Source organism: Argentina silus (genome assembly GCF_951799395.1).
Source record: "Argentina silus genome assembly, chromosome: 15".
NCBI classification, from domain to species: domain Eukaryota; kingdom Metazoa; phylum Chordata; class Actinopteri; order Argentiniformes; family Argentinidae; genus Argentina; species Argentina silus.
Window position 1 is genome coordinate 4,761,769 of NC_139669.1, and position 13,527 is coordinate 4,775,295.

The window sequence follows — 13,527 nt, forward strand, 5'->3', positions numbered from 1 at the left end:
CATAAACACAGGGAATCTTTTTGGAGGGAAATTGCTATAATGGGTTTTCAAAAGACCAGGATGGCCTCAAACAAAGGCATTCCTGGAATGCTATAGCTGCAGGTAAGAGGGTGAATTATAGTATTGGTGCCGGGCCTGGCCACAAAACCTCCTGGCACTAAAAGGTATTATTAGGGATGTCTACACCACCCCCCACCACCCTCCCTAATCCACCTAAAATCATCCTTCAGGTGGACTCAGGAATGCACCATAATCCTTCACCTCACAACGAAAAGCTTTGTTCTCTTCTCAACATGGCCACTAAAACGAACCTCATTATTAGTTATTCGTAGTAGAGCGAATGTTTTTAGAGCTGCGATCTTACTATGGCAAACTCCAGTAATATTCAAACCATGTTCTCCGGAAAAATTCTCTTTGAGTTCTATAATCTTGTTTATTATGATATCTTGATGATATCTTGATTAAAAAGACATGATTTAGCGTGATGAGGAGTTTTTAATATTCATCAACATGCAAGATGGATAGAACTTTAATGGAAATTCATAGAATTATTCATAATAGTGAAAATCAGTGCTTTGAAGATTCTACTGATAAAATGTATTAAATATTGTAGGCAGAAGCATGTGCGTCATCTGAACAAGAATTAGCTGCATTACAGAGTCATACTTGTTATTCCAAAATGAGATACTTGAAAATTAGGGTGTGTATACCAAAAATAAGCACTGATTTAACAACAGTCATGCATTCATGTACTGTACGTCCAGCCCATCAAACAATGAGTCATCACAATGAAAGCAAATATCAACTTTTGTAATCAAGACGTCAGGCCTACCTTTTAATGAGGTGTGCTCTGCTGTTCACATAGCTGGAGTCAATGGAATAATTCTCAGTCTGAAAGAGAGGATGGGGAGGGGGGGGGGGGGGGGGGGGTGGAAGAGAGAAAAAAACAGAGATGAATTAAATTATGTAGGGAACCAAAATAATGTTACCAGTAATTGGCTTTCAATAGAAATGTTATTTTACACAAAGGCCCCGGTGAGCAGCCTCAGCTTTCAAAGGCAGACTCCATTCTCTTTCAAAGCACACACAGAGAGAGAGAGGCCGATTGGGAGCTGAGCAGAGTGCTGCAGTGTGCAGAGTCTCTCCTCTCCTCTACTCCCTCCCTCCCTCCTTCCCTCCCTCCGTCCTCTTCTGCACAGCCAGTCAGACCATAGTCTTCAAAATGGAGTCATTAGGGAGGACAGTGCATCACGCAGAGAGAGGGAGAGGAAAAGTTTCCCCTTTTTTCTTCTCCAAACTCTCTTTTCCACAATTTTTTAGGAGATATTAATGTATAAATATTAAATAAATAAATGCAAGAGAAGGAGAACAAATTAAGAGCGCACCAGGGGAATCTTAACTTCGCAATTGCAGATGAAAAGGCTTATGGAATCTGCATACGATGGATCTCTGACCCACATTGAAGAACACAGTTCAAAGGCATCTTGCATTCAACGTTTTTTTTTTTTTTTTTTTTTACAACATGTATTAAAGAGCAGGGAGGGAGGAGACCACTGACAGGAGAGAAGAAACATTGAACAGGTAGCCCTTGTGCCTGGTGAGTATCCACTCACACCAGATACTGTGCCAAGGAGGGCATAGAGGGTGTCAAACAGACTCAAATGACTTTTACAGCCTGGAAAAAAAGCAGCGTATGACCCTTTCTACAGAGTTTGATAAGATGCAGGTGTTTTCCTAGGAGGAAAAAAAATGCTGTCCCTCCCATAAATTCCTCTCCCCTGATACTCTAGTGTGATAAAAGAGTCAATGGCTCCCTTCCGAGGGGAAGTCTACCTATCAAACCCCTGACAGAAGAGTCACCCCTACGATAAGAGAGGTTAATGCAAGCAGTCGAGCGAAGTCACTGATTATCAAATGAGGGACACTTCCTACACGGCCCTGCTGTTCAGGGAGCTGCAGCCGTGATGCAGGGGTGACCAAACACATTTGGATTAAAAACGGCAGTCATGCGCGCTCTCTCCTTGTTACAACGTTAATGGGGGTGAGTTTGGTTTTGAATTCTCTCCCCTGTACAACCTGGGACTGTTGACAGTGGAAATGAATAACCCTAACCCACAATGCCAGAGAGAGGAGAGGACAGGAGAGGAGAGGACAGGAGAGGAGGAGAGGAGAGGAGAGGAGAGGAGAGGAGAGGAGAGGAGAGGAGAGGAGAGGAGAGGAGAGGAGAGGAAAGGAGAATGTGGAACACTAACCCCTCTGTGCTTAGATCTCTCTTTTAAAAAAGCCACAACAGCAATGCAGGGGGATCACAGCCGATAATGAATGGTGTTTACTTTTGGTAAACAGCACACCATGACCCCGCTTTAACAGCTTGTTAATACTAGGAAATGTATGTATGTGTTTGTTTCACCCCCTAATATCCCTTCCATTTCTGCAGGCTTCAAAGGCAAACACAAGCATTATCACAGAAGGCTTGGGTCTTGTATTGTTCTCATTTCCTTGCCTAAACTCACAGGCTTTAACAATGTAGGAATCCACCAGAGTCATTCCTATCAAAGTATCACATTCCCGACCATTCCCGCCTCTGTCCACACTAGGCCAGCCAGAATACCTTCAATCACCGCCAAATAAGGCATTGTTTGTCATCTCACCTCCACGCTGCCTAATTACCTCCGCCGCCAGATAATATTGTAATTAGCAGTGACGGCAGGGCAGGCCTCTGATTGAGATTTGCGAGATGGTGATGCAATCTGGACTCACCGAAGGTTAACGCTGGGGCTCTTTTTTTTTTTGTCCATCGCTAATTAAACCTTAACTCATTGTTATCAAGGAGACAATTTGTAAAAAGCCATTTTAATTAACATTTTATTAGCGCTTCTTAATTTGGAGCACACCGTATTTGTTATCCGTGCCACACCGTGAGCCTCAGCTCCTTTGTTCCTGTCCGGCTTGACTCCATTAATATCAAACTAATTGACGTTAGCAATTATTTTGCTAGTCTTACAGGAGTGGACGTGTGTATGGGTATATAAATATATATACATATATATAGACATATATATATAATGTGTTTTATGCTCCACTTTGGTCCCAGTGAGCACTCATTATAAAGCCTCTCCATCTAGCCCAGCATCCAGAGACTAATGAACATACAGTACATGGCTGGAGTAACAAGGGGAAAACTTCATTAAAGAGACAGGATACACATTTCCTGATGAATCTCACTCTGGATCCAGCCTGTAATTGGTTTGGACTGTAAGCTCCGCGCGAGCATGGCCTCAAGAGGGTTGGAGGAGGCTTAGGCTCTATGGTAGGCCCACACACTAGGCTACATCAGGACTGCATTTCCCAGAATGCACTGCTAAACCAAAGTCATGTCATAGCACCAAGATGCCATTAACAGATTATAGTATCCCACCAATGGAGCCTGCTCCCTGATGTTCCACCATTGTGATGATAAGCCTAAATGTACTATAGCTGAACCATATAGGTTTCTACGTATCAGCAGAATCAGAAACGATAAACCACTGCATTTCCTCTTTTATCAAATCGTAGCACAGAACACAGAAGGGTGTTACCTTGTGCATTTATGAGGCACTCTGGAGAGCCGTCCTATTCTGAGGGAGAATAGGATGCATTAGCGGGAGCTTCCTGTAAAGAAATGCACCAGCCGCCCCCGCCTCTGCTCTCCGCTGACCGAGTTCAAACTGGAGGACATGTCAATAATTCTTGCTCGGAGGTCGAATTTCAGGGCAGAGGATGAGGGCCGCTTAACTACAGTGAGGCCACCGCAAATGGCTACTTAATCAGGTTGGACAATGTGTTGTTGTGATCTGAGCGGCCCCAGTTTGGCGGCCAGAGTCACTCTATCCCCGTAATTATTGTTCTGTTTCATCTGGAGAGGAAGACCAGAGCACTGGGAAAGTAGAGCGGGTCATTTTCTCACTGGGTGACTGATAGGTGGTGTCAGAGAGAAGGGAGCAAAGTGGAAGAAAGGGAAGGAGGAATGGAAGGAAGGAAGGAAGGAGGGGGGAAGATAGGTGAGCTTTGACCTGGTTGAGGCTTCTCCCCTGCCACAGCCGCATCCCTGTGGCCCCCTGTCCCCCTCTCCTCTCCCCTGTCCCCCCTCTGCTCTCCCCCCTGTCCCCCTCTCCTCTCCCCTGTCCCCCCTCTGCTCTCCCCTCTGTCCCCCTCTCCTCTCCCCTGTCCCCCCTCTGCTCTCCCCCCTGTCCCCCTCTCCTCTCCCCTGTCCCCCCTCTGCTCTCCCCTCTGTCCCCCTCTCCTCTCCCCTGTCCCCCCTCTGCTCTCCCCTCTGTCCCCCTCTCCTCTCCCCTGTCCCCATTTCCTCTTCCCCTCCATAAAGAAGGCACTGGGATGCTCAGCTCCACCTTCCGCCACAGAGAGGAAAAGCAATCTCCTCGCTTAGTTGCTGCCGTGAGATTTGATTTGCCTTCCTCCCAGTGCGACAATTGGTTCCATAGTCCGGATGCAAGTGCATTCATTGAATGGGGGCACAGAGACTGAGCATCGGGGGGGACACACACAAGTACGAGGAAAGTTCAGCTGATGTCAGGGAGATTTTGCCATAGCTCTGTTGAAAGTGAGATATTATCTGCCAAGGCCGATACATCAAGCAATACAATTAAACCACATTTACACATGGAAAGATTCTAAAGGAAGAGAATCAAGGACTAATTGAAACAGCATGCTTTAGCTGCAAATGATTAATTATCAGGCTGTGTCCTTGTTTCTGTGCAATAGATAAAATGCCTATTAATTTGCTGTTAATTCATTTCAGAGAGCAAAACACTTAACTCCTCGACTAAACCTTGCTCAAATTTGGTGGGAATGAGGAGAGCTGGATAAAGACGTGTTTGGAAAAATAAGCACTGAGAAAAATGAGGTCTGGAGGAACGCAGGCTCCCTGTCTGTTTTGGATGCCGTTCTCTAATCCCTTCAAATTGGGTGAAAGCACAGTTGGCCAAGGCTGGAGTGGATCTGCCTGCCACTGGCTATATCATTACCTCTATAATACACTTTTAAATATATTTAAAAAATAGCCTGCTATATCACCAGTGCACAACAAAACAAAAACACGAAGGACCTAATTTAAAAAATTGACTGATGGCATTCCATTGGCTAATTTTCATGGCTGATTTGATCTTCACAGTTTCCATTTCATGCCTCAGTCTTGACTCGTATTAAGGCTAACTCATGGAGTCCTTTGAGACCAGGGAGGAAATGCTACATATAATGAGGCTTGTTGTTGATATACTCTTCCCCAGGACGGGCGCAGGCAGTAGGGCTGAGAGAGAGAGAGGATACAGTATATTCAGACGTTGGATACAGGCTGTTCTGTCTATTTGTAAGTAGACAGAACATAGGCCATATTGTCAGGCCATGCTTGGTGAGGCAGGACTGAGAGAGTCGGGAGGAAGAAGAGCACCAAACCCTCTGTTGGGAGTGGAAAGGTCAGTGTCTGTAGCTGCCTGTTTACAGATGCATATATTCCTCCTTGTATAATGCTGCAGTGAAGCTGCAGAGGAGATTGTGTGTGTGTGTGTGTGTGTGTGTGTGTGTGTGTGTGTGTGTGTGTGTGTGTGTGTGTGTGTGTGTGTGTGTGTGTGTGTGTGTGTGTGTGTGTGTGTGTGTGTGCGTGCGTGCGCGTGTGTTTGTGTGTGTTTGTGTTTGTGCGTGCGTGCGCGTGTGTGTGTGTGTGCGTGTGTGTGTGTGCGCGTGTGTGTGTGTGTGCGCGCGCGCGTGTGTGTGTGTGCGTGTGCGTGTGTGTGTGTGCGTGCGTGCTCAGGAAGACAGGAGAGCTCTGCAGCTTTTCTCATCCCACACCCCTTTCTCACACATTCCACCCTCAAGCCTCTCACACACACTCCCTCTCTCTCTCTTTCTCTCTCATTCTCTCTCACACACACACACACACACACACACACACACACACCGACTCTCTTTTTACCCCTCTCCAAAAAATACCGCTATGACAAGCTCCAATTTGCACGCCTGTGATGGCGCCCCCGCCACCGCTACAGCTAAAGCTACCACCTCTGCTTCTGCCACCACTCCGGTCTGCACCCGGCCCCTCTAAGCAGCTTCGCTTCGCCTTGTGTGGCGCCCATGATGACGACACAGACAGACAGAGACCACCGCTGTATACCTGGTAGGAGTGCATTTATCCTCAGATTACCACCAGAGAGGGTGGAAATGCTCATCAGCCTGTGTTAGGATGCCAATACCCCCCCCCCCCCCCCCCACCCACCTCCACACACACAAGCACACATAATGCTTCCCCCACCCCACCTCTCCATTCCCCCACCCCACCACCTCCCTGATTATAGAATTTCCCATAGATCCCGTACCATCTGGTAGATTATAGATCTACCTCTCTCTTCAGAGAAGGCAGGGCCCCTCAGGGAGGATCAACAGTAAAAAGGGTGTAGGAGCGCCCGAGGCACACCCATGGTTCTGGATGAGATTCCATTTTCTATTTCTGCCTGTGTACGGAGGGGGAGCCATGATGATGAATATGAGGAGTTGTTACCATTTAATATCAACTGGCTCCCTGAAAACTCAAATTATAGGCAATCAATCGTGACAAGGAGGCACGTGTGACAAATAACCTGTCAGACTCTCTGCATCATTTTACTTCATCACCCGTCAATTCACCCCAAACTCAATTTGCCCAATTGGGAATCAATCTTATTATGAATGTGAGTGATTTTTGAGAGAGAACGTTGTAATGGCTTTTTAAAGCTCCTCGCTTTGCTAAGGCTAGGGCATTTCTCTTCTGTTTTTTTTCCCCTACTATTTGTCTGCAGGCTCTGCAGTGCAGTACACTATTTCACACAAAACATTGACTGAGTGAATCAAATGCTATCGTGAGAGCAGCCTTGACCACACGTTGGAGTTGTCGTTGGTATTGTTTGGTCTGGTTTTAGAACCACCTGTCAAGGGAGGAAACACAATGAAACAGATACGCAAACGTAGCACCGCTTCCTGCTTTGTTCTCTCTCTCTCTCTCTCTCTCTCTCTCTCTGTCTCTCTCTCTTTCACTCTGCCCTTCCGTGTGAAACGGAAGAAATATTTACCCATTCTGTCTAAAACAATCACCAACAGTTCTAATAAACTGAGGAAGAGGGGAAGTTTTGAGGATGTTCCTGCGCTGCATCTGAGTTAGCTACAGATTGGGTGGTTGGGTGGTTGGGAGGGGGGGGGGGGGCAGATCATGCCCTTGTGTTTTATCCTGTAAAAGACAATAGGCTGGCTTCATCACACTCAGGCTTATAGGCTCCATTTGAGTGCAGTCAGTGGAGATGTGATTAATTATACATACATTAATAACAACAGCATTAATTATTCATGAAACCGTCAACGTCAAAGCTATTCCCCTCCCTACCCCCCCCCCCCCCCCCCCCCACACACACACACACACACACACACCCCACCGCCCCCCCCCCCCCCCACCCCCTTTCAGGATGATGAAAAGATTTTAAATAATAGGCTCCCTTCTAGACGTCTGCATTCCAGCATACAAGGCCTGCTGATGCTGGCAGGATTCTAGCGTCGCCCGCTGCTGTCTTACTAGGGAAGCATTGTTCTAGCCCTGGGCACCCCTGGCGCCAGGTGCCAGTCAGAGGATTAGTGAAATAACACCTGTGTTGTTCTTCATTTGGTCTTTGTGGTTCTCCCATGTAAATCAGATCCAGACAACATATCCACTGAGAGTAGCAGGTTATCAGTGCATGCATCACACTCAACGGCTTCACACCACTGACATGAGGCAGGGAGGATAGGGAGCTGTGGGGACATTTGACACCTGTGTATCAAATAAACCTGAGTGTGTGTGTGTGTGTGTGTGTGTGTGTGTGTTTTCAAGGCTTACAATACTATATGGTATCTGCCTGTCTGTTTTTTAAATAAATCCTGAAAAATGCAATGAGATTTTGGGTTTTACATACTAAAAGGGGGAGGAAAAAAACCTGGCTATCACGTTGCTTTTTCCAAAGGATAAATCGGCTTACTTTTCTTTAAGCCCGCGGAACCTAATCAAACTCAAATAGCAGGAACGTCCCAGAGGCAAGTCCTGGGGGATTTTCCTTAATTTGGATGTCAGGAAGCAAACTTTTCACAACTCTCATCCCAAAATCCGGCGGCGTCCACTAACCGTCACCTAAGACAGGTGGGTAAGGCAATTCACTGAGCAGGCCTCCGGATCCTTCCTCAAAGGGGAGTCGGGAACATTTAATCCGCATAGATTTACTGGGCTCCCAGTCGTTCTGGCAATAGGCGTGACAAACCGGGGCTGTTAGCAGCCATTTTAGCCTTCCAAGTGAATTAGCAGCGAGGATCTTTTAGGGCTCCTCTCGTCAGTGGCCTCGTTCTGTTAACCAGTGTAACAGGGGAGATGGGACACTGTAATTTGATGTACTCATATCTCCCACAGCTTTGGTGGACGTCATCTCCCACTAATCCCAAAAGCTATAAACGGCACAACTTCTCTCAGCATCTCTCCCATGTTTTTAGGTCTAATAATCCTGAATACTTAAAGAGGCGCTGAGTCTTAATGATGACGATCGTTCTTAAAAAAACAATGAGATCGTTCCACCGTAAACCTGTATACAGTGAACACTGATTCCTAATGATCCACGCTACAGCCGTGCGACCCACACATGTGAACTGGGCCGACCTAGAATTATAGTGCATTATTGAATTATTGAATAAACACTTGACACATGACACACATGACAATGGGGTCCTAGTGGGCATCGAGAGCCACCGGTTCAGGACACAGATGCATTTGTTTTTTGTTGTGTCTGTCAATCAACTGGTCCACTCTACGAAGGGAAGTTGTTCCCCAAGTATCTGGCAGGCGGCAGCCTGGCGCGTTGGGTTTTCAGCTGCAGACGCCCCCTCTCTCTCTCCCTATCTCTCTCTCTCTCGCTCTCATCCTCCCTCTCCCTATCTCCCTCTCTCTCTCTCTCTCTCTCTCTCTCGCTCTCATCCTCCCTCTCCCTATCTCGCTCTCTCTCTCTCTCTCTCTCTCTCTCGCTCTCATCCTCCCTCTCCCTATCTCTCTCTCTCTCTCTCTCTCTCTCTCTCTCGCTCTCATCCTCCCTCTCCCTATCTCTCTCTCTCTCTCTCTCTCTCTCTCTCTCTCTCTCACTCTCATCCTCCCTCTCCCTATCTCTCTGTCTCTCTCTCTCACTCTCATCCTCCCATCACCATGACAAGGCATCTTTCCAGACATTTTTGTTGGATGGAGATTTGCGGCAGCTCATTACAGACTGGGAGGCTCTGTGAGCGGATGCACTCACTCTGAGATGGATTGACTCGGTCTTATTATTGACATGCCTTAATCTGACACTGGGTAAAGGGATGAGTCACCGCCTGCAGACGTGATGCACTACGCCAGAGCCACTCTGGCAAACAGGGGGGGCAGCACCTGGGATACAGGTGGAACTTCATCAGCGGTCATTAATCCTGCTACCAGGGCCACTAGCTCAAACAAATGATGTTTACACACTCTGCTCTGGCTGGCCAGAGGGGTGGTGGAACCTAGTTAGGGCATGTGTGCAGGTGCTGCAGTAAGACACACAAACACACACACACACACACACACACACACACACAGATACACACACAAACAAACACACAAACGCGCACACACGCACACACATGCACACACACACACACACACACACACATACACACAACCGTCACAATCTACTCTCTACCTCCACCACACACAGTATCTGCATGCAGCAGCTGCTGGGCCTGTGTTGATGAACCTGTGACAAACCTTTGTCTCACAGATGAGAGCCACTGCTGAAAAATGCGGGTGGATATTACAGGGCTGATGCTGGTGAATCATAGACAGGGGTTTTAATAGACAGATGGGCACAGATGGGCACAGATCTCTGACTCTAACCACAACAAGGCTGCTCCAATCAGTGCTCCAGTAATGGAAGCCTAGTTAGCCATTTGAGCCTGTGGTTTACTTTAGCTGGTGCTTACATGTGAGCCACAGCTGGTGCTAATATTTGGGATGGCCTTTCTAGGCAGCTGTCAGAGGTAGGGATTGACGGGAGCGCATTACCTCCAAGCATGTCACCGGCACATCTGTACAGGGAGGGGCAGCAGCTCGTTATCAGGGCCGTGACACCATCAGAGCCGCCGCGGTCGTCACAACAACACCCTTTCTCTCAGTGTTCTTCAACTGTACCTCCTCCATACCCAAACACAACGCCATGCTTTGCCGGCTTGACCACCTTATTTCAATAAGCAAATGTTGCTTATTAGTTTAGTTGTTTTGAACTACTCCCTACTGCAAAGTAGATCATGGCGATAACAATTCTGCCAGTGCTGCCTGGCAACAACACTATGGGAGTGGACTGGGATACACAGAGGCATACAGTATGCATACACTTACAGTTGAGGTGCACGCACGCACGCAGGAGTGCAGATACGCACATATGCACGCACAGGCAAGTGGATACACTTACAGTACAGAAAAAGTGCACACACACAGACACACACACACACACACACACACACACACACACACAACACACACACACACACACACACAGACACACACACGCAACACACTCACAGCAGTCTCAGTGGGGGAGTGGAGCTGAGCGGGGCCTGCTGTCGACTCCGTCAGGGAGCGAGAGGGTAGCAGCTTGAGAGCACGCCCGGCCGAGAGGGGGCCAGATGCAGCGGGCTTGACCTGCTCGTTCATGGGGGATTCCAGCAGCTGAAACACACAGGGATTAGCCGCACTGACTTCATTTAATTTAATTTGTATTAGGCCGCCTTTGGGGGCAAACAGGTTTTTAGAGAGAGAGAGAGAGAGAGGGAGAGAGAGGGAGGGAGAGAGGGGGGAGAGAGGGGGGAAATCCAGGGTCAGGGAGAACAACAACAGCCGGCCCTCTGCCCGGTCCTCCCTGACCCCCTACCAACTTCTCTTTCTGTAGCTCTCCGTCCAAAGGGCAGACAGGACACTGTGTTCCCCAGACCTTACACGCACGGCACCATATTGTTTACCCCTTCAATATGTCTGCTTTACCTAGACATGCTGTAATGAAGTTGCTTCCCTGCCTTTGATATTCTTACGACACCACGCGCACAGCTCTTCACACTTTGACTCCCTTGAAATGAAGACCTGAAATCCTTTTGTTCTGCCGCCGTAAACAACTTGTAGTAATTGTTGTTGCTTGTGTGTGTGTGTGTGTGTGTGTGTGTGTGTGTGTGTGTGTGTGTGTGTGTGTGTGCGTGCGTGTGTGCGTGCGTGTGTCTGTGTATGTGTGTGTGTGTGTGTGTGTGTGTGTGTGTGTGTGTGTGTGTGTGTGTGTGTGTGTGTAGCGTACGCAGGGCGGTTATCTGCTTAAAACATATCTTAGGGGTGGATGTTTATCTGTTTTGATGCAGATTGGGGAAGTTCGTCTTTGTCTCAGAGCAGCAGCGGATAATGGTATTCATCTTTTCTTTATTCATGGCTTCCTGATTAACAGCCAATTTAATTCCTCGCAGGCTGATGTAGCCTGATATCCTATAGCAGAGGAATCCTTTTATTTACCCCGAGATATCTAATGTGCTTTTACTTGTAATCTGGGGACTTAATTAAATGAAAATGGGAAAAATCTGCTCACAATAGAATAACTTTAACTCCCCTTTGTACTCCGTGGAAGACGACTTACACTGTTAAGCATAAGAAGAAGAAGAAAAAGAACTGCAGGGCCAGGAAATGAAAGAGAGCCTGACAGAAAATATGTGGGTTATATTTCGGTGAGTAAGTATACCTCATACTGTACTACAATTCACAATTTTCTCTCATGAAAGATATGGCAGCAAGTGTTGCCATTAAGTCTGCTCCAGGCCAAAGAATGTGGTCGTCTAAAAGCTTCCTTTCTGTCCTGTGTAGGTGACATGGCCAGCGAGGGAGCTAATGTACCATGCACTGAGAAAAGTTGTTTTTATTACGAGAACATCTAAACAACATCGAAAAACCCCAGAGAGTGCTGGAAGCTTTGTCCCTCCGACAGAAAAGAACACCACTAGAGCCCGTTCAAGACTATCAAGACCTCGCTAACGTTTCCTTTTCTTTCTACCCTAGCAGCCCCCCATCAAAAGATATCGCTGCAGAAAATGTCAAAAGAAAAAAGGGGAAGAGAAGTAATCTGTCTCTCCTTTTTGATCGCAAGTGGAATAATTGGGGCCCTCTTAGGCTCATTGCATGAATAGCATGGCAGCCAAAGCGCTGCTCCAACTGCCCCCATTCATTCATGTTGGAGCTTTGAAAAATAAGGCTTCCTGTTGTAACGGCTCTTTGTGAGATGCTGCAACAGATCTGACACCTGAGGTCCCTCACCCCCCGATTAATAGCCACTTCCTCGAACCTTTGAAAACGTGTCTTTCACGCACCACTGTTAAACATCTCTGCTTGGTGGTGGAGATGAAAACTGCAGCGATCTGACTCTGTAATAAGGTAATTACGCACATTACAAAACACCTCTCGTTTGCTCTTTTTTGGCAGTACAGTTCCCCTAATTTGCAAACGGTATTGTATGCATGTACCAAGCTAATTTGGAGCCCTATTACTAATAGCATCAACCGTATTATAACTACCTTGTAATTATTGTAACTCTAATTACAATTATTGTATTACCCAAATTAACCTATTCTGGGTTTACATCACCCACACTGACAGGTGCTAAAACGGGCCGGTGGAGAACGGCATCGCCGTCCCTTCCAATAAATTCAACATAATTAGCCATGTGGTTCACAGGGCTTCTGTGATGGTAATAATTAGCGATACTGTAGCAAAGGTCAGGCCAAACAATTTAGAGAGGATGCACCCTGCATGTGGAATGGGGTGAGAGAGGAGGAGGAGAGGACACACCAGGGAGGAGGGGGCTTGTCTTTCCTTCTGGGGATATCTGAGATGCAAAGGCAAGCATCTTCTACTTTCCAACACCCCTACAATTGAAATTGAAAACCTCTAAAAATGCCCAACGGAGTCTCAGTTAACACGATTATAATGGAATTATGATTCAATTCAGGAGAGAAGGACTAGGTGTGAATTCACACCAACTTCTCTACCTTTCTCAGCCGTTGAGCTGCAAACATCCCACAGTACTGTTCATTACCTAAGCCTACTGTTGGTTGTGTTGATTATTATTGATAATGAGAAAGATAGTGAGAGAAACAAAGAGAGAGAGTAAGAGAGAGAGAGAGAGGGGAGAGAGAGTTCCTAGTCTCAGGTGCATGGGTTAATGAGTTGAGTCTAAAATGGTGTCACCTCGTAAACAAGTATCCACACACAGCACTTCTATTTCAAACCTCTCCCTCTGCTCCTCAGCCTCCTCTATCTCTCTCTCCACACCCAGAACCCCAAGGCTCTGAGGCTGTACTCACAAGGGGATCCTCTCCTCTCCCTCTCCACACCCCAATGAGATACATGGCGACTTCACACTCTCAGAGCCTCTCAAACAACACACACAGTGGTGGCAAGTG

General features: G+C 47.1%; 1 protein-coding gene across 6 annotated transcripts in view; it reads right to left on the reverse strand.

Annotated features, from left to right (window-relative positions):
* Positions 1-13,527, reverse strand: part of pcdh19 (protocadherin 19) — a gene marked incomplete at its 5' end in the record, with an annotated part of 55,376 nt that overhangs the window by 23,647 nt on the left and 18,202 nt on the right. For all 6 annotated transcript variants that reach the window (XM_083686286.1, XM_083686291.1, XM_083686290.1 and 3 more), the window contains one exon: positions 833-891. In XM_083686286.1, the coding sequence (XP_083542412.1) occupies positions 833-891 (59 nt within the window). The remainder of the gene's footprint in view (positions 1-832; positions 892-13,527) is intronic.